The following is a 26,087-nucleotide window of genomic DNA, read 5'->3' as shown; positions in this document are numbered from 1 at the left end:
GGGGGCGGCTTCCCCGGCAGTGGCTTCCCCAACGGCGGGCAGTGTCCTTTGGGGATATGCGACCACCTTGTGGGGTTGTGCGACCACCCCTCTGGGTTGTGCGACCACCCCTCTGGGTTGTGCGACCACCCCTCTGGGGCGTGCGACCACCCCTCTGGGGCGTGCGACCACCCCTCTGGGTTGTGCGACCACCCCTCTGGGGCGTGCGACCACCACGTTTCGGTCTACCCACCCGGCTACGTACCAAGTGTGTGTGACTGCTCGGCGCGAGTGTGCGAGCATTCCCCGGTGATGTGTGAGCGACAGTGCAGGATGTGCGACAGACAGCGAAGGGGGTCTGCATCTGCGGAGTTCTGGTACCGTTCAGCATGGTTGGTTTGTTTGCTGGTTTTACAGAGTGGGAGTGGTTTCTTGTTGGAGCGGTTCGATTCTTTGTTAAGTGAGCACACGTGCATTGTCTTGTTTCTGACGATGTTGATTGGAGCGGGCGGCAACGCAGCAAGTCAGTCGTCGGTTTTAACAGTGCGTCGTCTATCAGGTTGTGGTGGTCGATCATTGGGTCGATTTGTGAGAGCCGAATTATGGACGGGATTGCGGCTTGCCGCCGTCCTGGCTGCCGCATGTTACGCCCGTGTGCAATGGCTGACCTCCAACAGTCTGGAGCCGGTGGAACTTGTGGGTCTCTGTGGTGCAATGTTCGCCATCGTCACCTTCTCCGTCATTACCGGCACGCTCCTACCACTACTTCTCTGGCGCCTAGGCTACGACCCCGCCTATGCCTCCCCAGCCACCCAGGTCATAGCCGATCTCGCCGGCGTCACCCTCACCTGCCTTGTCATGACCGTCGCACTCACCTTCGTCAAAAGCAAACTCCCCCCAAACGACGTAAACCTCAGGGGCACACACGGGCACACACACTGACTTTCCGCACACACACGCGAACAAGAGAACAATATGGTCAAGGCGGAAGTACCGTTAGGAGAAGCCTTAACCGTACCGGTACCGTCCAGAAATATTAAGAGAACACTACGGCCAAGAGAACACTACGGTCAAGAGAACGGGGGGGTGGGGGTCAATCGACCGCGACTGGAGTCGAGTGTCCACGGATAGTTGACTGCAATCAGTGGACCCGATCAGTGATAGATTAGTAGACATGAGCGGCAAACCAATGAGTGAACTAAATGGCAATAGAAGACGTGCCCCACTTCGTCTATCAATTGAGGTGCTATTGACAAATGATTTCGCGCTGCTGTCTGTGAGTTGCAGTCTGTGAGTTGCAGTCTACATCCCCGAACCCATCATGAATGAATTAGAATTAGAGGAACTGAACTGAGGGTGGAAATGGAGGGAACTTATGTTGGCGCGAGGGGGAACTCATTCCCCCTCGCGCCTGCATGTGTAGTGAACGCATTGGGCGGGTACATGTTCCCACTTCGTCTAGGAAAGTGGTGGTCATCTTTAAGGCCTGATTTGGTCTTGTTTTCCTGGTTGGGTGCCACCAGTTTAGCCCGTGGTGATTAGGTTAAAAAAATGGGGCGGAGTAGTCGGTTGCAACAGTGGATAGGGTTCCGTGTGCGCGTGACGTTGCATGACGGGCGGATGTTGGTGGGAGTGCTGATGGCGTTCGACCGACACATGAACTTGGTGCTGAGCGACACGGAGGAGTTTCGTCTGGTGAAGAAGAAACACACCGCGGCCGCGACGGCCTCGAACCCGAAGGGCAACCCGCAAGAACTGAAACGCGTCCTCGGCCTCATTATGCTCCGCGGGGAAGGGGTCGTCTCCTTCGTACCCGAAGCGCCCGTGGACAGCGGCACCGCCGCCGCCTCCTGACAGCGCTGCCCGGCGCTGCCACCGAACCAGACATACGAGAGAATAATGAATGATAAGAGAACAAGGATGGGATAACTGTCATGAAACCTCGTGCAAGTCAAGAGCCACGTGCTCTTGCTGACAAAGGCAATGTCCATGGAAGACCGGCGGGAGCTTGCTACCCCAGGGGAGACCACTCAGTACAAGTGACTGGCCACCAAGACGATAAATTGCACCAGCCGACAAAAGGCAGCCGACAAAAGGCAGCCGACATAAGGCAGCCGCCGAAGGATGATTACACCGAATAAACCAGCCGACAGCTAGGCGCATTTAGCAGCTGTGTTGTGAGCCAAATAGACAGCTGGCGCAAAGCCGTTTTTCTTTCTGGCGTCATGACCGAGCGAGCGCGTGCGCGCGAACACACAAACAAAATGAGTGACCAGATCAATTGCGCGACGACGATGTCTGTGCTGCGGAACAAGTTTCCGCAGTCATGGCGTGGTCTTTTTGTCGGCGGCGTTTTGGGTTTTCATTTCGAGGGCTTGGGAGAAAAGGATGAATCGGGACGCGGAGTTGTACCTTTCGTTGTTGGACCTAACATCACTGAATAAGGCCACTGACAGCGAAGAGAGTATAAGGGAGCTGTGTGCGAAGGCGCAATCCCCGGTGCGGGTCGCTGCAGTTTGCGTCTACCCAGAGTTCGTGCGCGTGGCCAAGCAGGCCTTGGGCGATAGCGGAGTGTCGGTCGCTACGGTAATCAATTTCCCTGAAGGTCGCTCTACGCCTGAAGAGTGCGCGGATGCGATCAAGGCGGCCCAGAGTGCTGGCGCAGATGAAATCGACTTTGTTATTCCATGGGAGGCGTTCAAGCGGGACTGGGAGACTGACCAGGACGCGGCCGAGGCGGCCCTGGCCGCCTATGTCACGAAAATGGTCGAAATCAGCCAGCCCTGCAAGACCAAGTCCATTCTAGAAACGTCCCAACTTAATTTCAACCAAATTCGGAGCGCCGCACACGTGTGTGCGAACTGCGGAGTCGACTTTGTCAAAACTAGCACGGGCAAAGTCGAAGGCGGCGCAACGGTAGACTCGGTCAAAATCATGGCCGAAGCAGTCAAGGGGTCTGGCCGCAATTGCGGAGTCAAGCCCTCTGGAGGAATTAAGACGGAAAGCGACTGCAAGGATCTACTTTACGCCGTCTGCGACGTCCTCGGACCAGAATGGGCTTGCAAAGAGAGATTCAGATTTGGTGCGTCCAGCGTCCGAAATAACCTACTGGGCCAAACTGCCACCAACGCGACCGCCTCCTACTGAAGGTCTGGAACACACCGGTGTCCGAGGAGCATGCCTGTCCTTACGCGCCTGTGCAGTAACGTTGACGGCAGAACTTTTTGGGGTTACGGACGCAGTTTTGAGCCCGTCCGCAATCAAAAAGTGCGCGCGTGCGGCAGTGACCGACGACATTATGAGTACGACGGAGCGGGCATAACAGGATCGCACACAAAAGAATTGGTTTAAGGGTATCTGACATACAGACAAAAATAGACTCGGTCGGTTCCTAGCGCTAGACGCCACTTGAAAATTAGTTCAACCTCTGCACAAAACTCAACTCCGGTATTTACTTTTTGACATCGAAGCCATGGGGGTAGGCCGACATCCATTTCCAGGAGTCTGCGCATGCTTGTTCGATTGTTCGCTTGGTCTTGAAGCCGAGTTCCTTTTCGGCCTTTGATGGGTCGGCGATAACAGTGGCGAGGTCACCTGGTCTGCGTGGTCCGATGAAGTGGTCGATTTTCTGGCCTGAAGCTTTCTCAAATGCGTTCATGAGTTCTTTAACGCTGGCTCCGCGGCCGGTGCCTAGGTTATAGACGTTGTATCGGCCTTCCTTGTAGCCGAATAGTCCGTCTAACGCGGCCACATGTCCGTCGGCAAGATCTACTACGTGGACATAGTCGCGTACTCCAGTGCCATCAACAGTGGGCCAGTCATCTCCGAAGACTTGGAGTCGTTGGTTCATGAAGAGAGCACGATGTATACAAGGCATGAGATTTGATGCTTTGGATGCATCTTCGCCGATAGTGCCCGATTCATGAGCTCCGATCGGGTTAAAGTATCTCAATGAAATGATCTTCCAATCGTGGTCAGAGACCCACAAATCCTTCAGGATCTGCTCACCCATAAACTTGGTCTGACCGTACGGGTTCGAGGGACCAAGGGGATGCTGCTCGGTCAACAAACCCTCCGCCGGCTGGTATACTGTTGCAGACGATGAGAATACAAAGTACTTGGCGCCCACATGCTTCGCAGCCTCAATCACATTGATCATACAATTAATGTTGTTCCGGTAATACATCAACGGCTGAGCTACACTTTCACCTACCGCCTTCAATGCAGCAAAGTGAACCACACCCTCAAACTTTAAAGCCTTCAACTTCTCCACATCAGTCGAAATGTCTATGTTATGAAATTCTACAGAACTTTCCGGACACAACTTTCTCACCGCATCCACCGCAGCCATGCACGAATTCGCAAAGTTGTCCACTATCACCACCTTGTAACGACCCGTGTTCGCCAATTGAATGGCAGTATGACTGCCAATAAACCCAGCACCACCAGTACTAGGAAACGAAATGTACTCAGGTCAGAGATAGTGATGGTCAGAGATAGTGATGGTCAGAGATAGTGATGGTCAGAGATAGTGATGGTCAGAGATAGACCTGCTAGCGCAATCTCTTAACACTGTAGGAGACTCAAAAGCACTGTAGGAGGTAAGGGCTTGCCTCGAGGGGCATGCTTACAGAAGAATTGTGTGAACCATATCGACTAAAAATAAGTAATTACACTCTTTAATTAATTGATTGGTTGTGTGCACACGCGTCGACAAGAAGTGTGTGCGACAAGAAGACCCATTTCAGCGGACTCATCCCACGGACCTAGACCTCGCCGGCCAGGTCGTGGAGGGGAAACGAACACTGTGACAAGGACGGATGAGTGCATACGTTGGTGAGGAAAAAAATTAAACATTCACGTTGAGCTTCGTTCTTCTCCAGTGGCGCCTCTTGTTGTTCCATCTACAAAGTTGAACCGTGTCGTTGGGTGGATGGAGACTTGGTGCGGGCGGGTGCAATTGGTTTTTGTCGCAGCGACGTATACCAAACACTTACCTGATTTTGTAACCGGGGATGGTTCGCAAGAAGTGAGGCAGAGGTCTGTTCTGCTTGGCCTTCTTAGCGAGCTTGACCTTCAACGCGAGTGTCTTGATGGACCCCATCCTTAGCCAGGACAAACCTTTATCAGCTCAAAAAAAAATAAGACAGAACGGACCACTTTGTAGGCAGCTCGCCTAACATCCTGATAACAAGCCTGTTTGGTTTGGCCTGATAACAAGCCGCTTTTAGAAATGACGGAGGCCGGCTCTGACGGGTGGGTCCTAATTCTCGGTCGTTACGGATATCCGGAAATATCAAGTGGGCTGGACCCGGCAGTATATGCCACCCTTCAGAAGCTGAAGGCCAAACAAGGTCTTACAGTCTTGGACATCGGTACGCATCCCATTCCCAATAAATCTCCCCCCCCCCCCCTTCCCTTTGGGCGTTCTCCCTTGCTGGTGTTAGAGTTCCAAGTTTAGGGGAGGTGGGCAGTGGTGAGTTGGAGTACATGGCGAAGCTTAGGGAGTTGACTGGTGCTTCGAAGATCGTGAGGCGTGACCCGGCGTTATCGTTTCTGCCGACGTTTCAGCAAGAGCCCGAGTTGCCGGGTACAACTTTCACCAGTTCAGGGGCCGCTCTGGCGCTGGGGCCGTATCACCTGGTGGTCTTAGATGAGTACGAGCACTTGTGGGTGGCGAGTACGGAGGCGGGCGGCCAGAATGAGTCCGAGAATTTGCCTTTGGTGGAACTAATTCCGCCGCCACCGTTGCCGTTGAATGTGGGGACAGCTGAAGTCATTTACGTCCATCGGAACGATGCATGGAATATTGCTCGCGAAAGAAACACGGGTGCTCTCTTAGTGAGATGCCCGTCTTTAACGAAGAGAGATTTTCTACTCTCCCCCGTCCCTCCCGAAACGCTTCCTGTCAATGCATCTGTAGATGCTCCTCTAACCTCGCATAATAACAAAGAATACGCAGGCGGGCTCTTATTGCTCGACTTGGCTCAACATAAAATCTATGAATACGAATGGTGGCTTGACCCGTATCGACCCGGACCCGACAACAATCGACCCAACGCCAAAGACGTACGGCCCCGCTGCCAGGTCTACAACTGCCGTCAACCCGTGTAGATGAACCATTGTCGACGGGACCCGTCTTCATGAAAATCCCACCTTCAGAAAAGTCCACCTTCACAAAGAAAGGAAGGCGTCCACTAGGCGTCCACCAGGCGTCCACTAGGCGTCCACCAGGCGTCCACTAGGCGTCCACCAGGCGTCCGAGGGGCCCGTAGAATATATCCGGTCGGTAGAATGTGCATTTTTCCTCGGGTGTGGTGATGAAAAATGACGTGGAATATGAGTTCGAAAGTTGTGTGCCATTTATAGCAGAGAGGTTTTATCTGTCAAGCTCTACATCTGAGGAAGGTGGGAGGGAGACATCTCGACGGCCGGCTCGGCATGAGATAGTTTGCCGGCATTGGTTACGTGGTATTTGCATTAAAGAAAGTCGATGCGATTTTCTTCATGTATTTGATGATAGTCGTATGCCGTATTGTCGGAATCAGAAGCGACATGGTCGATGTGTGGATCAGGTGTTAGGTTTCTGCGCTCTAAAACATGACCAACAAGAGGTGCGAGGAGCCGGAAGTAATCGTACTCGCGAACGAAGCCCGGCCATGACGCAGTCTACCAATGGCGGCGATGTCTGTATGCGCTACCTGTTTGGTTACTGCTCACATGGCCCCGCCTGCCATCAGCAGCACATCCGTCTGGAACGCCGTGACCTACCTTTGGCACCCTTACCCGACTGGTACTTGTCACTCATCATTAGCTCCTACGACGGACACCAGTCCGGCAATGCGGTTCATCAGTCGGCCCCTAGCGGAGCTGGAGGAGCCGGAGCTAGTGGCTTGCTCCTGGGTGTACCGGCTCTCAGCGAGGAGGAGCGGCAGCAGAGTACGCAGACCTGGACCGGGTTCGTAGAGCGGTTGACGGGGCGAAGCACGGCGTACCATCCTTTGGAGGAATTATTGCCAACAACTTCTTTGTGTCCGAACGGCGATTCGAACCGGGGAGTTGGGGGCCCGAAGATCCGATGTTTCGTTATCAAATCTGGCAAGATCGAGAACATTCTGACATCGGTACAGCGCGGAATTTGGGCAACGGGGAAGAACAACCAGGAAAAGCTCCGACAGGCATGGTTGACATGCGACCATGTAGTGCTGTTAATGAGTGCAAACGAGTCAGGTGGGTTCCAAGGATATGCGCGAATGGCCAGTGGTTTTGATGAGACATTGTACCCCCGTATCTGGGGCAGTTTCAGTAACAAGTTATCGCCCAACTTCCGTGTGCAATGGCTGAAACAGGCGAAACTCGATTTCGAAGCTCTTTCCGCATTCACTAACCCTTGGAACGAAAACCGGCCACTCAAAAAGAGTCGTGACGGCCAGGAAATGCCGTTAGAAATCGCCGAAGCCATCTGCTCCCGCCTCTACAATGCACCATCAGAAGATCTGCTTCTGGGAACCCCACTACAAGACTTACCTCGCATCGATCATCTCACCTTCTTCAATCTTAGTCCAAAAGAACAACTAGTACTCGAAACCAAAATCGGACTCAGACAACCACCAAGCGCACCACAAACCGTCACACCTCAAAACCTCGTATACTCCTTCAATAAGAACGATCTAGGCATCATACCCAGGCCCATCCAACCTCCCCAGCCCGTTAACCTTCCTAACGGAATGTCTTCTGGTGGAATGCCACCAGGTGGAATGCCACCAAGTGGAATGCCACCAAGTGGAATGCCACCAAGTGGAATGCCACCAAGTGGAATGCCACCAAACTCTCATCCTGCCAGGGGACCTCCACCCGGATCCAATCAGCGCTACTCACCTGTGACGGCTGGGATGTCTGGTCGGGGAAGACCTCCGCACCATACCGGTTCCCGCGGACTCACCCCCGGCTCCCGTGGACCGACCGTCCAAAGCAACCCTTACGCCGACCTCATGGCCGTCGGTGCGCCACCGGGGGGTGGTTTCCAACCATCTGGTTTTCAACAACCTGGTTTTCAACCACCTGGTTTTCAACCACCTGGTTTTCAACAGTCTGGTTTTCAACCACCTGGTTTTCAACCACCTGGTTATCAACCACCTGGTTATCAACCACCCGGTTATCAACCGCCCGGCTCACCCAGACAAAGGGGGGTTCCCTTCACTCGAGGCGGCAACAGCTCTAGACGAAAAAGGACGCGTAGGGAACAAGACAATAGATTGTAGGGAACAAGACAATAGACCGTGAGTTGAGCAGCGGGCTCAGCACCAAGCCCACACGGTAACAGAGATCCAGCCACTGGACTCAGATGACCAGCCACTGGACCCAGTCGCTACAAATAAAGCTTGGGTCGATGGCTTTTTCTTTTCTCCGCGAATGGACTTGACAGGCAGAGTATGCTCGTGGTTGAACCGTCGACAAAATGCAGTCGATTGCAACTCACTCTCCGTGAAGACCATTATCTACACACTAATCTACTATGTACCCCAAGATGTGTGTGTACTCGGCACGGCCTTATTAGTTCGCAACTGGCTACATTCCTCTAACAGACGGAAACTTAAGAAAGGAACAGATCCCGAACAAGCGGTCGCCAAGTTCTTCCGGTAGCCCGCCTGACTGCCCCTATTTGACCTACTTGAACCCACACCCCGGTTCCATACGGTTCCGCAACCTTACTCATTAATTTATATTTGACTTCTAGGCGCACTGAATTAACCGATTCAGATGTAACTGTTAAGCTATCGCGTCGCATGTGGCGTATGGTGCTTCGGAACCCATTTGAATAGGGGCGCCAGTGAACGTCTAGGCAATGTTATGATCGACGTTACGGGTTGATCTAGGTAGAGAGCTAACTAATGGAGGGGTTTTGGGTTGTCTGGCTTGAATTGATCACACTATGAGGGACGTTGAAGGGCACTTTGAGGGACGTTGATTGACATGCCAGTCATGCGATGATGTTCAGTCGGAGGATGACATTTGAGAGAGTTGCGGTCCGATCTAGATCTCCAGGCGGAAATTTTTCTTTTTCTTATCAAGTATGATTTATGGGAACGGTGGTTCCGCAGGTGTTGCTCGGGAAAATCCCTTGTCACCTGGTGGCCCTATGAACCCCAGGGGGAGTCCCACGCGGGGAAGTTCCACGGTAAGGGGAGGTCCCGGCTACGGGGACAATTCTACGAGTTCTTTTACCCAAGAGTCCAGTCGCCGGGAGAAGGCGTGGACTCCTCCGCAGATGACTGCACCGCGGCTGACTGCACCGCAGATGACTGCACCGCAGACGGCGTCCTTGAGTCAGCCGTCGCCACGTCAACCTTTATTGGGTCAGCCGTTGACGTCTTCGAGCAACTTGGGAGGCGAGCCGTTGGGGTCACCATCGCCGTCGGGGTCGCCGTTGGGGCGTGTGTTGCGCCAGGATTACGACCCGGTGAGCGGCCAGTACATCAAGTACGTCGAGAAGCTGGTTCCGGAGGAGCGGATTGTGGAGATTCCAGTTGTGCAGTACGTGGACGTTGTGAAGGAGGTGCCTGACGTTCAGGTGAAGACAGTGGAGAAGGAGGTTGAGGAATTGTATGTGGACGAGGTGGTTCGTGAGGTTCCTATAATTCACGAAGAGGAAGTGCTGAAACACGTTTCGGTAAAGAAGGTGGTACAGGTGCCTGTCGAAAAGACGGTAGAGAAACCCGTCGATACTGTAGTAGTAAGGGAGCAGGTCGTGGAGATACCAGGTGAGATTATTGAGCAAGAAAACCATTTCGAAGTTCAGAACAAGATTGTGATTCCACGGTACCGTGACCATATCGTGCCAACTGTATACCGACAGATTGTGCAGCCAGAGTTTAAAACAGTGGACAGTGCCGTGGATGTGCCTGTCTACGACTATGACCCCGTTTTGTGTAAGGTTCTAGTGCATATTCCAAAGCCCGTTAAACAGCCGGTCTGGTTTAATGGTCTCAAAGCTCAGGACCACAAATGGATGTCTCCGAATGCGCTATCCAATGGGCAGTATAACGGACTGGTTCGTTCTTGTAACCAGTCGCTGGTAGAAGCTAGCGGACAGAGTGACAAGTATTTGACAGGTTTGCTCCTGGAAGATTTCACCGGCAGGCCCATTCCTAGCAGTAATGAACCTATAGACATCCAGATACGGAAGCCCGTACCGCCCTTGAGGTTACCCAAGGGGCCAAGGCCAGATCCTCGAGTCATCCATAATAGTGTATACGTAAACGCAATTGCCCGTGAAGCTGGTAGCTTGACCAGGAAGCCAAACCCTGACTTCATACCCGCCATCGGAGCTCTCAAGACCATGCGGAATTTCAAGTACTCCGACCCTACATACGAACGATACCTGAAGGACCATCATAACTATTTCGGAACCACTGGACAAGTCCTTAACTCCACTCGGAACGGAGCGGTAACTGCTCGTGGAATGACTCCCTATCATGCCTCCTCCCCACCGGTCACAAATCACGCAGGAACGCCTGCTCTGGAAGCAGAGTCTGCGCCGAAACGGCCAAGTACCGAAAGGCTCGGACCTGTCTCCAGATCTGCACCCAGATCTAGACCTAGGCTTGAGACCAGATCTGCAAATCATGCCAGTCCTATTACCAGCTATCATGTGAGTCCTCAAAGAACGGGCTCGTCAACCAACAAGCATGCCGCACGCAAGTCCTTCGGTGCAGACATCAATTATTCTAACAAAACCAACTTAGAGGAATTCGCCAGAGTCGCTCGAGCTGCAACGGATTGCCGCACACATAGAGTCCATAGCGACTCTCCACGGAAAGCACCAACCATCAAATTATAGTAATGCGCATCGCTGGGGATCGAACCCCCGTGTATTTCATCAAAGAGACAAGTATTACGTTCTGTGCGATGGGGCACTCTATGGCAACGGAACAGTGCTCTTTGGCTGTCTGGATTGGACTTCACATGACCTAACGTGTATACGACTTAACGTGTATACGCGACTTAACGCGTACGTGTGTGTATCTGGATAGAACGGCTGCTCAGGACTTCGCGCACGCAGCGGCCTGACCCCACTGCGTGGGTTCGAACGTGTGTTCGGGACTAAATGCGTCTATTTATCTCAATCAAACGTGTGTGCGTTAGTCAACGTGCGTTAGTCCTCCAGAAGGTGGACAAGGAAGTCCCTCTGTTGCCAAAAATCTTTTTTAATGCAGTCCTGATGACTAACCACCAATGATGCGGCGGTCGTCCGAAAAGGGGAATCAGAACAAAACCTGTGGAACGGAAGCACTTGGTCGTTTGCGATTAGGCCTTCTTCTGTGGTGTCATAGGGATCGTCTGCTAGTGTGTCGGTTGCGTGTGGGTAGTGGTGAACAAGCGACGATGTAAGACTCTGGGAGGGACCGGTGCGGTATATCAAAGTACCTTTCCGGTGCAGTTCTGGCAGCGTGTTGTAGTTGATACCGAACTGGCTAAAGAGGATTTCATTTTTACCACTTGAATTGGTGAGTTTTAGTACATGGTGCACAGCATCCTTTACCTCTGACAGCCTTCCAACTGTGACTTCGTTGCCAGTCACGCTATGTGGCCCTTGTGCGCTATGTGGTCCTTGTACGCTATGTGGTCCTTGTGCGCTATGTGGTCCTTGTACGCTGTCTGATGTGATGACTGTCGCATCGCCGGCACTAAGATCCGCTTTGTCGGCATTGACCTTCGCTTTGGCTGTGAGCTCCGCTTTGGCCTTGTATACCATGTTCCAAAAGCAGTAGTTGTGTAAATTATTAATGTGGCAATCCACTTGTCTCCATGCTAGGTAATCCTGCAAGACCTGTAGGTTCGGATACAAGATGATTCTGCCATCAAAAATGGGACCTTTTACCTGCTTGGTCTTGTTGCCTTGCTTCCGAATTGAACGCCAATCATAATGCGGGAACACAATGGATAAATGGCGTAGGTAGGCCCCAGTGTAGATGGACACAACGGTGGACAGGATTTTCGACCGGCGTCTGTTGTATAAACTCGTTCGTTTTCGGAACACGAACGAATACTCGTCACTTTGTCCATAACTCAGAATTATCTCGCCGCCAAGCTCGACCATAAGGTCCACAGCGGCTCTAGTCATTACCCAGAGTCCTCGGTTGTCATTAGGCTTTCTGAAGTTTAATTCTTCTGTAAACCTGAAGCACAACACTATGTCGCGTTCGCGGATATTCTGTGCTGCTACAGAGTGCCGCTACAGACATGGATTCCGTTAGTGGTTGCCCCAGGTTGGGTGCTAGGTGCCCGGTTGAGTGGCAATTTTACTTAGTAAATCCTCTACCGTCTATTCTGAGGACTATATAGGTTTCAGGGAGTAGTGTATCGTCAAGTTCGAATGATTTTACGTACTCGTATTTGCTACAGGCCATGAAAAAATAGACGCGTATTTACGTCATCGGGCGCAATGCATACCGCTCGCGTACAAACACACGCACGTGCGCGAGCACCGACCAGACTAGCCTATAGTCGACCAACCAACGAAGACCAAGACCGACTAAGAGAAAGTCCGCGAGATGAGGAGTCTGAAGTTTCTTATATTCGCTCTGTTCGGCCTGAATTCGGCGGCCGAAAAAGTGACGGAGCCGCAGCCGTCTGTGGCTGCATCTGAATTGAAGGTGATGCAGGAGGAGGTTAATGAAAATCGCCACGATTTCACGGAAGGGGGTTTCGACGATGCAGATCCAGATGATGGTGGGGAAAATGAGGCAGGAGATCAGCAGCGCCAGGACGATGTGGTGTATGAGGACGAGGACGATGAAGTGTCGCCGGAGTCTGTTTCGTCAGGGCCTGGTTCAATGTTGAGTTTATTGAATCCGGCAGAGGCCAAATCTGCGTTGACTGATTTTTGGAGCGAAGTGCAGGGTCAGGCGCGCGAGTTTACGCGCAATATCACACCGTCGATGCAGACCTTTGCTCACCGAATGCAGGCAGCTGGGTTCCCGGCCCCATTGGTGCATGGCTTCCGTGAAATTGAAGTGCCTGCAGGCTCGCTGTTGCCCCAATTCGTACCGGATATTCCAATTATGGGACCGCTCAATCCCGCCAGTTGGTCTCAGGAACAGATTAATGCGGCACTGAATCCCCAAGTGTTTAATTTGATGAACCCTAACACTGTGGCCGAAATCCCAGGTCTTGGACGTTTCTCTATAGCCATCCCGCCTGTCAATGTCGAATTCCCTTGGGCTGGAGCGGCACTCCAGGCCACTAATGGTGGTCGAACGAATTTGGCGTCCTCTGCTGCAGGACTACTGCCACAGTCTTTCCCTTCCTTTGTCAAGTATGAGCGCATTCCTGGCGAAGCACCTACTTATATGAATTTCCCTGAGCTCGGAATTTTCAACCCAGCCAATGCTTACGAAAATAAGCGCCAACTCTTTGTGGCTGGAGATATTATTCAAGGCTCCTTCGATCGTCTGAATGACATCATCACTGGGAACGGAGCTCCTAATAACTCTAATGGACCAATACAAAACCTACTTGCAGGTACCACCGCCGGAACCAACTCACTCCTGGGCGTAGCTGGACCTCTCGCCGGCGCCCTTGGTGGCAGCGCCCTTGGTGGCGGGGCCCTTGGAGGACTCTTCAATTACCCCCTCCTCCAGACCGCAGAAGCCGGTACAGGACTCGTCCAGAACATCGGCCAGAACATCGGCCAAGGACTACTCGAACCCGTCTTCTCCATCGTCAATAGCTCCGGTACCGGAGGCGCTGTAAGAGGCATCCTCGATCGCACTGCCAGACTCGCCGGTGTTGGGCTCTAATTCCAACCAACATTTTTCGACCCAATTCCCTAGTCTCTTGCTTTCTATCTTACTTTTCGTCTTCCACGCTTATCGTAGCTGAGTCACTGCCAATTCTTGCCATTGCATTGAGTGTTCGATGAGGGAGAGACGGTTGTTGTCTCCGTCACTGGTTCATACATTGTACGTCCTAGCCCTGTGTCGTAGTGCTAGCTCTGGAATGCTTGTACTGACTGGTATACAGGTTGCATAATGGCTATTGCATAATGGCTATTGCGTGATAGCTATTGCATGATAACTATTGCACGATAACTATTGCAAGCATTTTTCGGTCACGAATTTTGGAGTATGAATGACTTGGGTGTGATTGGCATGGGTGTCATGGGCCTGAATCTGGCCATGAACGCGGCGGAGAAGGGCTTCAAGGTAGCGGTATACAACCGGACTACGGCACGGATGTTGAGTGCTGTAGACGTTGCGAAGAAAGACTCCCTTACTCTTGATGGCCATGAGAAGATGGCAGATTTTGTAAGCGATAGTCTAGGGGGTGGTCCATCTCGGCAGATAGTCCACACGGATGTTATGTTATAGGTGACGTCGTTGAAGGAGCCGCGTAAGGTTTTGTTGTTAGTGAAGGCGGGTGCTGCGGTGGATGCTACGTTGGGTGAGTTGTTGGAGTTGTTGAAGCCGTCTGATATCGTGATTGATTGCGGGAATGAATTTTACGAGAACACAGACCGTCGTTCATCATTGGCAGGACAGAAGGGTATTGTATTCTTCGGTATGGGAGTTAGTGGCGGTGAGAAGGGGGCGCGTTACGGTCCGGCAATGATGCCTGGTGGAACGCGTGAGACGTATGATCAGTTGGCGCCCATCTTAACAAAGATCGCGGCGCAGAGTTCGACTGGACCGTGTGTGGGCTTTATGGGCAAAGGATCTGCAGGCAACTACGTGAAGATGGTACATAACGGCATTGAATATGGTGATATGCAATTGATTGCCGAGGCCTATAGCATACTTCGTTCCGGACTTTGCCCTGCCAAGGATCCTGCGGATGTGTTTGCCGAGTGGAACAAAGGCCGCATGGCCTCCTATCTGATTGAGATCACAGAAACTGTGCTGCGCACTCCTCACCCAGATAATCACCAGAAAAAACTAGTTGACGATGTGTTAGATGTAGCAGGCTCCAAGGGCACTGGCAAGTGGACTGTCCAGGAAGCTTGCGAAAAGGGCGTGCCCTGCCCCACTATTCAAGCCGCTCTCGATAGTCGCTATCTTAGCGGCTTCACTGCCCGACCTGCATTCTTCCAAACATTCGGCGCCTCCTCACCCGCCGTCGCCGGTAACCTATCACTCGCCGAAGTCGAGACCGCTCTATACTTGTCCAAACTCTGCTCATACGCACAAGGCCTCTCCCTCATCGATGCAGCCAGTGAAGTTCATCAATATGGCGTCGATCTCAAGGAAGTCGCTCGCTGCTGGACAGGCGGCTGCATCATACGGGCTGAACTACTCAAATGGATCATGCAAGCATACGAACAAAATAAACCTCCGAACATGCTACTTGCCCCCAGATTCGCACAAGAATTCACACCACAAGCCGTGGCAGATTGGAAGAAGGTCGTCGCTCTTGCCGCCGAACAAGGCATACCTGTCCCAGCTATGGCCGCCTCACTCAACTACTACCTTACACTCAGCACCGCCAACCTACCACTCAATCTCGTGCAAGCCCAACGAGACTTCTTCGGAGCACACACTTTCAAACTGAAATCTGATCACGGCAACTCCATCAAACACGCAGACTGGGAAACTGGCACCTTCACTATCGCACCCTAAGCCACTGCCCGTGAACTTTTTAACAAATTAGAATCAAGTCAGTGCCTACCAGCAAAAGTGCCTATCAGCAAAAGTGCCAACAAGCATAGTGCCGATAGGCATAGTGCCAACAAGCACAGTGCCAATAAGCATAGTGCCAAGTCACTTTCCAAAAAATATCCTCACATGTCGCGCTCAACCTACTTCGTCAGACCAATCAGGCGAACCGGTTTTGGGCGGTGAACCGGCTTTAGGCAATTCGTATCATGAGCTTGGGGATCATGTGCTCGGGGATCATGTGCTCGGAGATCTTGCAGGTACTACGAAGCAAGGAACAGTAGGCAATAGAGTAACGAATGGTCGTGCCAAGGAATGGTCGTAGTACGGGATGGTCGAAATAGATAGGGGACGAGGGTTGGGTCACGAAAGATGGACCAACAGTGGCAGGACCAATAGCGGTAAGTCCACCAAGGGTGGTGAGTCCATCGGGGGTCATACAGGAGAGTGCATACATAGTAGTTCCTTCGCCTTGATGGCGAGACGTGGTGGTTTGATTCCTCGTTCTAGACACCACTGGTCGAATTCGTCGTAAACTGTCTTTAGCAATAGCTCGGTCCGTTGTCGGGCATTACGGTAGCCCGCCTCATCCGTGCAACTTATGCACAGATGCAATGGCTCGTTCGCTTCCTCTTTGCCCAGGCCCTCCAAGTATCCGGAGCCCCGACCCCGGAGGCGCAACTTAGCGCCAGTGGCTTGATTCACACTCTTCATGTTGTTGCCCTGCACAGACCGGCATCTCTCATCCCTCTCCCCATCTTCCCTCTCCTGCGCCCAGCCCCTTCCCCTCTTACCCGAACACCGATGATTCTCCGCGTGATCTGGAAATCGTTGTTTGCGGGAATTTGAATTTCGTAACGCACCGTCCACTTCCGGATCGGCTCAGCTCCGCGTCGGCTTCTTGCGGCGGCGGAGTCCGTCTGCTTGCCGCCGCGGCTGGGAGAGACTACTCTATTTGCCATTGCGGTCGATTTCGTCTTGGCCTTGACCTGAGATATGAAACTTAAGTGAAGACCGAAGGGGAAGATGACGGATGGGATAAAGGGGAAGACGACACATAAGACGACCCGTAGGACGAGGGATGGGACGACGAGGGGTGGAACGACCGGTGGGGCGTACGTGAGGTGTTTCTTGTCCATGTCGCGATGCCTTGCGTTCTTCGGATGCGTGGGTTCGGGAGGCACCGGCAGGTGCTGGGGATTCCAGTTGGTTGGCGTCGTTGAGGAGAGTAACGCTGAGGGACTCTTGTGCGTTTCCGTTGAGGGAGTGACCGTCCAGGAGTGCGGCCACAGCGGCAGCCTGCCCCTGCGTGACGGTAACGAGCGCGCAGTTTTGGTGAGGGCCCAGGACCTTTACGGCATGCACGTCAGCGAGCAATGCGAAGACTTGCCAAACGTCCTTTTCATCCAGTTGGTAGTCTGCCGGAGCGACGCTGACCAGAAAGCTTTCTGTCGGCGGTATGTCGGTGCACTTACGCCGCGGAGGCAGGAAGGAACTCTGTGTGAGCACAGCAGGACTGGTACACAACGGACTTAACGAGTCCGAGTCGCCGTAACGGTCGCCTGCGGAGTAAGAAGACGCTACTGGCGCCTCGCCCAGTAAGTCCCAGGCATTGCCAAACCCACTGTTGCGACCGAATGTAGTCGCGTCTCGACGGTCTAAAGCTCCACGCTGGTCTAAAGCGAACGGTTCACGATGTTCGAAAGGGTCTCGACGGTCAAACGCTTCTCGACGTTCGAAGGGTTCGCGACAGTACGTGGTTCTGCTGCTGTGTCCGGTTGTAGAATCACTGAGCACGGGCCCCACCTCCGAGCGTTGTAGCTGCGACATGGCTTGACGACCGCCGCCGGAATTAGTTCTTGGCTTGAACTTGGCTTGGTCACAGGTCGTCAAGGGCGAGGGGGCAAAGGTCGACGGCGCAGAGACGAAAGGGTCCTCGGAGGGGCCAGCAGAGTAAACACGAGGTGAATTTGTCGTATTTGATGCCGATAGGAGAACTACCGTCGAGTCCAGATACAGCTGTGCACTGTCGTCGTCCGTGCCCGCGGAACGAATAGGTCGTCGCCGGCCGTTCCCCGCGCTGGAAGAGGAGGGGGGAGTGGTGGTTGCGAGCGGCGACGAAAATTTCCGAGCAGGCGGCGTTGCTGGCCACGAGCGTTCGTCTTGGGAAGGAGGCCTCCACAAGTCGCTATTGAATTCTGTCGTAAGCTTCCATAAAGCATCAGCCAGGGTGTCTGCCGCAGGATCCATACTAGCTTTTGGGGATCACGTTTCGCCCAGGTCAGTTTTCCGACGATCTCGAAAAACGGCCTTGAAGACTTCGACCAACTTGAGAAGTTCAGATTTCTGAAGTCTTCAAGACTTCTGGACAACTACAAAACCAAAACTCATGCGCATATGTCTGTAACTAATGCATGTACCCCGATAGTCCTGCCTTACCGATCTTAAGTTCCATCCAGATAACGAAAATTGCAAACATCACAAATGGGTAAAGCCACTAAAATCCAACGGTACTGGGGGATTCGGTACAATGGGGAGGATCTACTGAAGTCCTTAAACGATCTAGTGCCGGCCCTTGGAGCAACACCTCATAGAAATTCCGAGAACGGGAATAAACGAGGATCACTCCGTCGACAAGGGGCCAGACTGATTCATTTAAGGCCGTAAGCTCGTATTCAAGTCACTAGACACTCATCTAAACGTTTCACGCTTACGTAGAACTTGGGTGATCGTATAACATCTGCGGTTCTTGTCCACCAATCTTCAGGGGGCGGGTTTCTGTATAACTGGGATGCCCCCAATTTAAAAAAGATGGAGCCTGAAGGACGGTACGGTCGTCGAAGTGAACCTTACAAGCCGTTAACAAGATATAGGAGGTAGGCATAATCGATAGCACACACGTGTGCGCTGTAAATAACAGTGCAATTTTAGTCGGTCGCCTTCACCGTCGAGAGCAACCAGCAGGTCCCCAGCCGGAGGAGGAAATGGAGACTCGTTGGCGGGCGATAGACATCCTTCGCAGCCTCCAGTAGAGAATAGGGAAAGTCGAAGGTCAAGGAGGACAGATTTGTCGCCGGAGAGGCAACGATCAAGAGAGCGTGAGCGCAGGCGCCGAAAGATGCAAGCTGAATGCATTAGGCGAGCAGGAGGATTCAAGAAATTGGCAAATTCAGAAGGGAAAAAGCCAGTGCTACTATTCTGGGACGGATTCCAATGGGTGGCCAAAACCGGAGCAAGCGTAAGTTGTATTAGCTATTCCGTCACTGAATGTCTTTGGTTGAGGCGGTGCGAATTATTTGATACGTTTATTTCCTCTTAGTCTGCATTGTTATCGGACCCACGAATGGTTAATAGCACTCGGAAGTTGCGGCGATTGTATTTTGGCAACCTGCCGTTGCATCTTGGATTGACAGAAGCGAATTTCCAGCAGCAGATTTTCGAAGAAATGAGGAGACGGGGCCTATGTAGTGACCCGAATGAGAGTAACAACGATCCCGACCCCTCCTCCCCGACACCTCCTCCCCGACACGTCCTCCCCGGGCACGAGAGAGTCTTTTAGATCCGGTGTTGTGTGTATGGTTTGCTAAGGACAAAGGGAATTACGGCTTTGTGGAATTTGCTTCGGTTGAGGAGACGGAAAGAGCGTTGACCATGGATGGTATGGAGACTATGGGTGTAACGATCAAGATCTCCCGGCCGAATGATTACTGTAGTGCCACCAACCAATCTGGTGCGCTGCCGACTCAAATGGTACCTCCTAATCTCTTGCCTAAGACGAGTGCTGCGGGTGTGAATCAAATCATTGGACAGATTGCCGACTCGCGGCTAGTCCTAATGAAACGAATGGTCCTTGAAAATGACGTGGAGGACGGTCCAGAGGAGTACTTGGAGGTTCTGGATGACATTGTTGAGGGCTGTGCTGGCTGTGGCAAAGTCATCGGTGCCGCACTCGTGACTCCCGACATCGGTGCTCAAGATCACACTGTTGACACTGGCGACGTATACGTCTTGTTCAGCCACGCACAAGAAGCGGACAAATGCTACCAGACAATGTCGCAACGTCAGTATTTTGGCCGACCAATTCGCGTCCAGAAGATTGCGTCTGAAGTGTGGTTTAATAGAATTTCGAAACTACCAAACGCCAAACACATGTCTTAATGACCGGACTCTAGCGCGGCCGCCCGATGGACTCTACCACGACCGTCACGACGGACTCTACCACGACCGTCACGACGGACTCTAGCACGACCGGCTCAAGCCGCTTGCCTCAAGCAGGTCGAGCCCGCTCGGGCGGGACTCTGCCGTGGCGCCCCTCTCGTCGAGTACGGCGGAGGAACTACGACCGGCCCGTTCTTCTGAACTTTGTGCTGTCTGAAGGCGAGTTGGCGGGTAGCCGGTGGGCTGCTGTTGCCCTGGGTCGTCGGCTTGTCGGTAATGGTGACTGATCAGCGGGTCGGCAATGATGACTGCTCTTCTCCACGTGGTGGCGTGGATTGGGATTGCGAGGTCGGTGATGATAAAAAATCGGCAGTAAGCATCATTTTTAGACGGCGTGGTTTAGCCGCCGTGCAGAGTGGTGATGAACTGGACGGTGTCGTTGTCTTGAAGGACGTGGGCGTACTTGTCTTCGGTCGTGTCGCCGAGGAACTCCCAGTCAGTGTCATTGACCATGACCAGGATGCCAGGGCGCAACACCACTCGGCCGGCGTCGTCTTCGAAGACGAAATGCGGCCGACCAGCAGGTTCCAGCAGCTCATTGGCGAACTGGGTGATGAGACCGATCATCTGCGTCCCGTCTGGACACTATCGGAGAAACGTGGAGTGGAGTCGGGGGGGGACGGAGGGAGGTTGGTGGGGACGACGGGGGCTCGGGTGAGGGGTGGTTACGGTGAGTGTGTGTTCCTTTTGTTGTTGCGGGGTCCAGGTTTCGATGCCGCCGAAGAGTTGTATTTTAAGCTGCATAAAATATGGAGGTCCAATGGCACTCTAATTCGAGTGTGAATGTGACGTATCGGAAGCCAGTGTTTACGTGGTTGGTTCGGCGTACAGCGATATGTGTGAACCTGATCAGTATTTGTGTGTTGGCGGGTTCTATGATCTCACTGTTGGTTGGAGAGACGACGTGGCGGCGACGACGTGGTATTTTGTCGGAATTTGGAATTGGTGGTTCAGGTAATGGGAAGGCGGTAGTAGAGGAGAATGTGTTGCGAATGTGGGTGGCGATTTTGTTGAGTTGGATGTGGTGGTTATTTACGTGGACACAGATCCCGATGGTTACCAGAGAGACGTTGACGGTGACTCGTGGTTTGGGTATTCAAGTAAGTCGTTATTTCGAGGACCGGAAGATATTTGTTAAATTTGTGCCTTCTGAGGAGTTGGATGAGTGTTGTGTGGTTGAGTCTTTCCAGAACCTGCGGATCATCTCAACACTTAACTTCCTTCTCAAAGACCGAACCAAGGATACCATTGTACCTTTCAAGCACACACTACCACGCGAAGAAGATCTTTGGGTTATGCTTGAACTGATCGACGACCTTCTTTTCGACGGCCGTTATGCGGGCAACCGGCAAACCACTGATAGAGACCCCAAGCTCACCCATTTTATCGGCGACCCCGAGGACGATGACGAAAGTCGCGAACTGCTCCTAGTCAGACCACCGACCAGCTCGCCACCTTCCCCTCCGGACGCGGAAAGAAATCCTTACCGCGAGACGCAAGTAGCCAATCGCAGAATGTTCAAGCTCGACTCATGAGCAAGTAATACACACCAGAGTGTTCACACCAAAGTGTTCACACCAGAGTGTTCACACCAGAGTGTTCACACCAGAGTGTTCACACCAGAGTGTTCACCACAATGTGTAAACACCACAACACAGTGCTAACACCATAGAGTGTTAACTAACACGACCCTGGACAGCGCAGGGTGTAAGATCTGTCACCTGGACAGCGCAGGGTGTAAGATCTGTCACCTGGATAGCGCAGGGTGTAAGATCTGTCACCTGGACAGCGCAGGGTGCGAGATGTGTTCCACTGAATTACGTGACGTGCGTGCGACCTGATAGTTTCGTCCAGATTCAGTCAGTTGAAAATAATCTAGCTTTAGTCTCTGGCGTTATGCGTACAATATTCAAGAGCCGCTGGTTGGAACGTTGCTGTTCGGTGCAGCCAGTTCGGCGGGGACGTTAGTGGTGAGGTCTAATTTCCGGCTGAGGTCTAATTTCCCGCGGCGAAAATTCGCGATGGAATATATAACCGAAGGTCGTGTGACGATCCACGGCCAGGGTGTGGTGGGGAAGGTGGCAGTACGTGCGGAGTCGGATGCTGAGGCAGCGAGTTCGGACACGTTGTTTTACAATCCAGCTCAGGTATTTAATCGTGACCTGTCAATGATGGTGGCGAAATGTTACGGTGAGCTCGTGTTCCGGGAGGCCCTGGATCGATTCGCAGGGGCGGAAAAATTTGTGCCGACAGTGTTGAAGGGGTTGACAGTGTGTGAGCCATTGGCTGCAAGCTGTTTACGTTCGCTACGTTATGCACGAGAGTTGCCACGTAGTCTTTGGAGGAGTGGTGTAGCGGGTGATATTTCTTCATTTGCCGTGAAGCAAGGGGAAGCGAACAAGCGGCTCAATGAGGAGCAACTGGGTCGCTCGCTGCCGTTACAGATATTGGAGGTAGATGCAAATGAACTGATGACGTCCGGTGGTTACGTCTGCGGTACCAAGAGTTGGGACATAGTGGACGTGGACCCATACGGCACTGTAAGTCCTTTCGTTGACTCGGCCATCCGTGCAGTGAAGGATGGTGGCCTGCTTTGTGTGACCAGCACGGACATGCCTATCCTGGGCGGCAATGCCCCCGAAGTCGCCTTTTACAAGTATGGTGGCAATACACTCAAGGCTCGCTACTTGCATGAAATGTCCTTGCGGCTAGTCCTCAACCTCATCCGTATGACCGCAGCCAAGTACAGACGCTACGTACGTCCACTACTCTCTTGCTCCGTCGACTTTTATGTACGAATCTGGGTCACCATACACGACAAACCCGTACAATGCGCCGCCATCGCCGCCCAAACTGCCGCCGTCCATCAATGCGCCAACTGCGACTGGTTTACTGTCGTACCCTTCGGTGCACGAGCCAAGAACGCCTCACCAAACAGCAAAAGAAACAAACGCAGAAAACTCGACCGCAGAAGGAACAAAACTCGATGTCATCCGGCAGCGGCAGATGATACTGAGCCCGGCAACGACCAGGGTACTGAGCTGAGCGCCGATCAGGGTACTGAGCTGAGCGCCGATCAGGGCACCAAGCAAGGGGACAGCGCTGTGACACTCGACGGAGAGCAACAGCACGACGACCATGATAACGAACAACTCTACCATAAGGTGAAGACGGAAGGAGAGAAGGGTGAGAAGACGGAAGGTGAGAAGACGGAAGGTGAGAAGACGGAAGGAGAGAAGACGGGAGGAACAGAGCCGATTCGCCAGGTGCCATTGTTTCCGGGAGAGACGGAGGGTCGGTTTTGTGTCGGCCGAGTCACGGAGGAGGCTGGCCACCACCGATGTCCCGTATGTGGCAGTGCTGTACAAGTGGGCGGTCCGATATATGCAGGTCCGCTGCACGATTTTGACTTTGTTCGGAGCGTTCTGAAGGAGCTGGAAAGGGCAGAACGCGGTAACGGGCAGAAGGGGGTTCCGGCTGTGGTTGACGCTGCTCCGACTTCCAACCCATTGGCCGATGGGGACCACGAGCCGATAGCGACTGAGCCGATGGTCGCTGAGGCGATGGTCGCTGAGGCGATGGCTACTAAGTCGATTATGACAAAAACTGTTGCCCGTGAGATTGAGGAGGGCGCGGAAAGAGACGGCGATTTGTCGTGGGCCCGGAAGGCCGCCAAGCGATTTGAGTTGGAGATGGCTTCATGGCGGTTCGACTCGCTCTCGCCCAAGGTGTTGCCCAAGATCAAGGGGATCCTGCGTGCCATTTTGGAGGAGGAACTCGTACAGGATGTGCCTCTGTTTTATAAGTTATCTTCACTCTGCAACCACGCTCGAATCTCCTTAATGAAAACGGATCGTTTCAGGTCGGCCTTGGAATCCCTGGGATACCGCGTAGGTCTTTTCCATCGCGAGCCCCAGAGCATCAAAACTGACGCCCCCCCTTCCGTAGTTTACAACGTCCTACGGGCTTGGATCAAACACAACAACGACGAATCCAAGCATATACCCCCTTACTACCTCCAACCTGTAGAGTAAGATCCACTACTCCCCCTTCCCTCTCCCCCCTTTTGGAACGGGTATTTGGAACGGGTATCATGAGATACACCTACCTCGACTTTGTAGCGTCCCGATGTCAAACCTCAGTTTTGAGTGCAAGAAAAAACCCAAGATTGGCGGCCGTTTCGTGCCCAACCCAGAGGCCCACTGGGGCCCTGGTCGTCGAGCGGGTGGCGCCTCGAAGAAGTGAATTTTTTTAGACTGGACACATTGCACCACATGATTCCACTGTTGCTGCTTTGTGTGTGGGCCCAGCCGATGCCTTCGGCTCCGGCCTTTATGCCTCCCGCACCAATGGGAGGACACCCGATGGGACCAATGCCAGGACACCCGATGGGACCTATGCCGGGACACCCGATGGGACCTATGCCGGGACACCCGATGGGGCCAATGGGAGGCCAGCCCATGGGAGCAATGGGGCCGTTGATGATGAGTGCGAATAACAACCATTTAATGGGGCCGGTGGGACAGGCTCAGGCTCCGCTTGGGGGGCCGCCGGCGGGGGTCCAGATTTATAATCGGTTTCCGTTGCCGGAAGGGAACGACTGGGAGCTACCGGAGGAGCCGGATCCGAGCAAGGACCTGGAAGTGTTCTGGCGTAGTCGGCCACCAGTGGAAAAATCTGTCAAGGAGGAAGTGAATCTAGAGCTTGTGAAGCAGGTGGCTTCACAGGCCGGCCGGCTGCAGGAGTTGGCAGACATGATCGCCGCCAACTTCTTCGAGATCGACGGCGGCGGCACATTCACACCGCTGATCAACCAAGTGCTTCAATGCCTTCAGATGAAACTGCGCACGCCAGCACAACAGGCGTTTCTCACTGCCCTTGGCACGGTACTCAAGGGGCCTCGCAAACCCCTCGCAATCGACACGCTTCAGTACATGGTTCGACACCGACTCATTACAGTAAGCAGGACTGCGCCTTTCCTCTTGCCACTCCTCCATCACTCTTACCCCCCCCCCCCGCCTTACATCCTCTCCGCCTTACATCCTCTCCACATTCTTTCTGCGATAGACTAACGGCTACATGTTGCTGCCGACTCCGCGGTTGATCGAAGTGGCCCTGGACGCGGATACCCACTACCTGGACTGTTTGGACGATGTTGTGATTCAAATTGATAGCAATGGACATCGGAGGGTTCATCAACTTGAACTCACAGACTGAGCGCAAGTGTTCAGCCTACTCGGTAGACTACAAAAATATCGTCACATACTTCCTGTACTACGGGTCCTTTGGGTACTTCTCTCGGGCTGGCGCTTACGCTGCGTAATTCTGCTTTGATTTGGGCATTGCTCCGACCTCTTTGGATCCGACCGTTTTCTATGCGGCCGTTTTCTATGCGGGCACTGAGAATGACGTTGCCTTCTTCGTCCCGCTGCGTGCTTCCCGTGCGGTGAACCTTGCGTTCACTGAAGCTACCGGGACCGAGTCGGGTCAGGGGCACACTCGAGGGCGAGGCCAAGCGATCGAGTGGCAGTCGTAGCTTTTCGTCCGGCTTGATGTGCACAATCAACGGATTGGCATCTTCCGCCGGCGTCTCATACTCGGGACGAGGAGTGGGCACGTAGACACTGCCCCCTACCTCGGTCTGGCCACCATCGGTTTTACCTCCCTCCTGAGTCTTGCCATCATCCTGAGTCTTGCCACCATCCTGTGTCTTGCCACCATCCTGAGTCTTGCCACCATCCTGAGTCTTGCCACCATCCTGAGTCTTGTTAGAAGGGGGCGGTTCGACTCGCAAGCTGCCGGAAATGTTGATACGCCCAGGCTTGGGACTCGCAGGCTTCGGACTGACGGATTTCGGACTAGTCAAATCCGAGGACGGAGAGACCTTGTAGGCAATGAACATCGGCTGCTCCCGTTCACGCTTCGGCTTCTGCAACGAACTCCCGTAAAAGTTCAACAGCGGTTCCAATCGGTCGCAACCCACCAAGTAGTCTGGACGCTGTGATTGAACACCCACACGCGCTATCTCCTCCCGAAGCTCCTCTAGAACCTCCTGATCCAATCTAAGTTCTACGTCCATGACTCTATCCAAAATGTGCAACAGTCCCCACATACAAACTGAACGTCAAATCCGAGACCAAAACTAGAAACAGAAGTTCTACAATACGACCACCAACTCACCATAGACCCTACCACTATTCAGCGGAAGGCAGAAGGGTTCCGCGGGGGGGGGGGGGG

At 53.1% G+C, this 26,087-nt stretch overlaps 17 protein-coding genes across 17 annotated transcripts; 11 read left to right on the top strand and 6 right to left on the bottom strand.

Annotated features, from left to right (window-relative positions):
* Window positions 1-1,521: 1,521 nt before the first annotated feature.
* GNI_103640 (putative small nuclear ribonucleoprotein associated protein) lies at window positions 1,522-1,833 on the top strand (the record flags this gene model as incomplete). The annotated part of the gene is made up of 1 exon (XM_011132961.1): window positions 1,522-1,833. A coding segment is annotated over one exon (312 nt), but the record flags the coding sequence as incomplete, so codon positions are not given.
* A 534-nt stretch (window positions 1,834-2,367) lies between these two features.
* On the top strand, window positions 2,368-3,126 carry GNI_103630 (deoxyribose-phosphate aldolase; the record flags this gene model as incomplete). The annotated part of the gene is made up of 1 exon (XM_011132960.1): window positions 2,368-3,126. The coding sequence occupies one exon, from the start codon at window positions 2,368-2,370 to the stop codon at window positions 3,124-3,126; it is 759 nt and encodes a 252-aa protein (XP_011131262.1).
* Window positions 3,127-3,430: 304 nt separating this feature from the next.
* GNI_103620 (UDP-glucose 4-epimerase) lies at window positions 3,431-4,630 on the bottom strand (the record flags this gene model as incomplete). Its single annotated transcript, XM_011132959.1, has 2 exons — window positions 3,431-4,430; window positions 4,611-4,630. 2 exons carry the CDS (start codon window positions 4,628-4,630, stop codon window positions 3,431-3,433), a joined length of 1,020 nt encoding a protein of 339 aa, XP_011131261.1.
* A 198-nt stretch (window positions 4,631-4,828) lies between these two features.
* On the bottom strand, window positions 4,829-5,083 carry GNI_103610 (ribosomal protein L39; the record flags this gene model as incomplete). The annotated part of the gene is made up of 2 exons (XM_011132958.1): window positions 4,829-4,883; window positions 4,977-5,083. The coding sequence occupies 2 exons, from the start codon at window positions 5,081-5,083 to the stop codon at window positions 4,829-4,831; spliced, it is 162 nt and encodes a 53-aa protein (XP_011131260.1).
* A 129-nt stretch (window positions 5,084-5,212) lies between these two features.
* GNI_103600 (hypothetical protein) lies at window positions 5,213-6,093 on the top strand (the record flags this gene model as incomplete). The annotated part of the gene is made up of 2 exons (XM_011132957.1): window positions 5,213-5,354; window positions 5,441-6,093. 2 exons carry the CDS (start codon window positions 5,213-5,215, stop codon window positions 6,091-6,093), a joined length of 795 nt encoding a protein of 264 aa, XP_011131259.1.
* A 206-nt stretch (window positions 6,094-6,299) lies between these two features.
* Window positions 6,300-8,801, top strand: GNI_103590 (YT521-B-like domain protein; the record flags this gene model as incomplete). The annotated part of the gene is made up of 2 exons (XM_011132956.1): window positions 6,300-7,708; window positions 8,717-8,801. The coding sequence occupies 2 exons, from the start codon at window positions 6,300-6,302 to the stop codon at window positions 8,799-8,801; spliced, it is 1,494 nt and encodes a 497-aa protein (XP_011131258.1).
* Window positions 8,802-9,247: 446 nt separating this feature from the next.
* On the top strand, window positions 9,248-10,819 carry GNI_103580 (inner membrane complex protein; the record flags this gene model as incomplete). The annotated part of the gene is made up of 1 exon (XM_011132955.1): window positions 9,248-10,819. One exon carries the CDS (start codon window positions 9,248-9,250, stop codon window positions 10,817-10,819), a length of 1,572 nt encoding a protein of 523 aa, XP_011131257.1.
* A 315-nt stretch (window positions 10,820-11,134) lies between these two features.
* Window positions 11,135-12,389, bottom strand: GNI_103570 (putative tRNAHis guanylyltransferase; the record flags this gene model as incomplete). Its single annotated transcript, XM_011132954.1, has 2 exons — window positions 11,135-12,158; window positions 12,286-12,389. 2 exons carry the CDS (start codon window positions 12,387-12,389, stop codon window positions 11,135-11,137), a joined length of 1,128 nt encoding a protein of 375 aa, XP_011131256.1.
* Window positions 12,390-12,533: 144 nt separating this feature from the next.
* On the top strand, window positions 12,534-13,781 carry GNI_103560 (hypothetical protein; the record flags this gene model as incomplete). Its single annotated transcript, XM_011132953.1, has 1 exon — window positions 12,534-13,781. The coding sequence occupies one exon, from the start codon at window positions 12,534-12,536 to the stop codon at window positions 13,779-13,781; it is 1,248 nt and encodes a 415-aa protein (XP_011131255.1).
* Window positions 13,782-14,108: 327 nt separating this feature from the next.
* Window positions 14,109-15,596, top strand: GNI_103550 (decarboxylating 6-phosphogluconate dehydrogenase; the record flags this gene model as incomplete). The annotated part of the gene is made up of 2 exons (XM_011132952.1): window positions 14,109-14,288; window positions 14,352-15,596. The coding sequence occupies 2 exons, from the start codon at window positions 14,109-14,111 to the stop codon at window positions 15,594-15,596; spliced, it is 1,425 nt and encodes a 474-aa protein (XP_011131254.1).
* Window positions 15,597-16,067: 471 nt separating this feature from the next.
* On the bottom strand, window positions 16,068-16,594 carry GNI_103540 (putative RRM domain and KH domain (SPAC30D11.14-like KH) protein; the record flags this gene model as incomplete). Its single annotated transcript, XM_011132951.1, has 2 exons — window positions 16,068-16,355; window positions 16,427-16,594. The coding sequence occupies 2 exons, from the start codon at window positions 16,592-16,594 to the stop codon at window positions 16,068-16,070; spliced, it is 456 nt and encodes a 151-aa protein (XP_011131253.1).
* A 2,156-nt stretch (window positions 16,595-18,750) lies between these two features.
* GNI_103530 (putative splicing factor) lies at window positions 18,751-19,790 on the top strand (the record flags this gene model as incomplete). Its single annotated transcript, XM_011132950.1, has 3 exons — window positions 18,751-18,870; window positions 18,952-19,114; window positions 19,192-19,790. The coding sequence occupies 3 exons, from the start codon at window positions 18,751-18,753 to the stop codon at window positions 19,788-19,790; spliced, it is 882 nt and encodes a 293-aa protein (XP_011131252.1).
* A 399-nt stretch (window positions 19,791-20,189) lies between these two features.
* On the bottom strand, window positions 20,190-20,417 carry GNI_103520 (ubiquitin-related modifier 1-like protein; the record flags this gene model as incomplete). Its single annotated transcript, XM_011132949.1, has 1 exon — window positions 20,190-20,417. One exon carries the CDS (start codon window positions 20,415-20,417, stop codon window positions 20,190-20,192), a length of 228 nt encoding a protein of 75 aa, XP_011131251.1.
* A 182-nt stretch (window positions 20,418-20,599) lies between these two features.
* GNI_103510 (GPI-GlcNAc transferase complex, PIG-H component) lies at window positions 20,600-21,385 on the top strand (the record flags this gene model as incomplete). Its single annotated transcript, XM_011132948.1, has 1 exon — window positions 20,600-21,385. The coding sequence occupies one exon, from the start codon at window positions 20,600-20,602 to the stop codon at window positions 21,383-21,385; it is 786 nt and encodes a 261-aa protein (XP_011131250.1).
* Window positions 21,386-21,871: 486 nt separating this feature from the next.
* GNI_103500 (putative tRNA (guanine(26)-N(2))-dimethyltransferase) lies at window positions 21,872-24,095 on the top strand (the record flags this gene model as incomplete). Its single annotated transcript, XM_011132947.1, has 2 exons — window positions 21,872-23,880; window positions 23,972-24,095. 2 exons carry the CDS (start codon window positions 21,872-21,874, stop codon window positions 24,093-24,095), a joined length of 2,133 nt encoding a protein of 710 aa, XP_011131249.1.
* A 200-nt stretch (window positions 24,096-24,295) lies between these two features.
* GNI_103490 (hypothetical protein) lies at window positions 24,296-25,067 on the top strand (the record flags this gene model as incomplete). The annotated part of the gene is made up of 2 exons (XM_011132946.1): window positions 24,296-24,808; window positions 24,918-25,067. The coding sequence occupies 2 exons, from the start codon at window positions 24,296-24,298 to the stop codon at window positions 25,065-25,067; spliced, it is 663 nt and encodes a 220-aa protein (XP_011131248.1).
* A 10-nt stretch (window positions 25,068-25,077) lies between these two features.
* On the bottom strand, window positions 25,078-25,929 carry GNI_103480 (hypothetical protein; the record flags this gene model as incomplete). The annotated part of the gene is made up of 1 exon (XM_011132945.1): window positions 25,078-25,929. One exon carries the CDS (start codon window positions 25,927-25,929, stop codon window positions 25,078-25,080), a length of 852 nt encoding a protein of 283 aa, XP_011131247.1.
* Window positions 25,930-26,087: the final 158 nt, after the last annotated feature.

The sequence above is a fragment of the Gregarina niphandrodes genome (assembly GCF_000223845.1).
Source record: "Gregarina niphandrodes unplaced genomic scaffold scaffold00022, whole genome shotgun sequence".
NCBI classification, from domain to species: domain Eukaryota; phylum Apicomplexa; class Conoidasida; order Eugregarinorida; family Gregarinidae; genus Gregarina; species Gregarina niphandrodes.
Note: the sequence above shows the minus strand (reverse complement) of the source record. Positions and strands in the feature narration are given on the sequence as shown.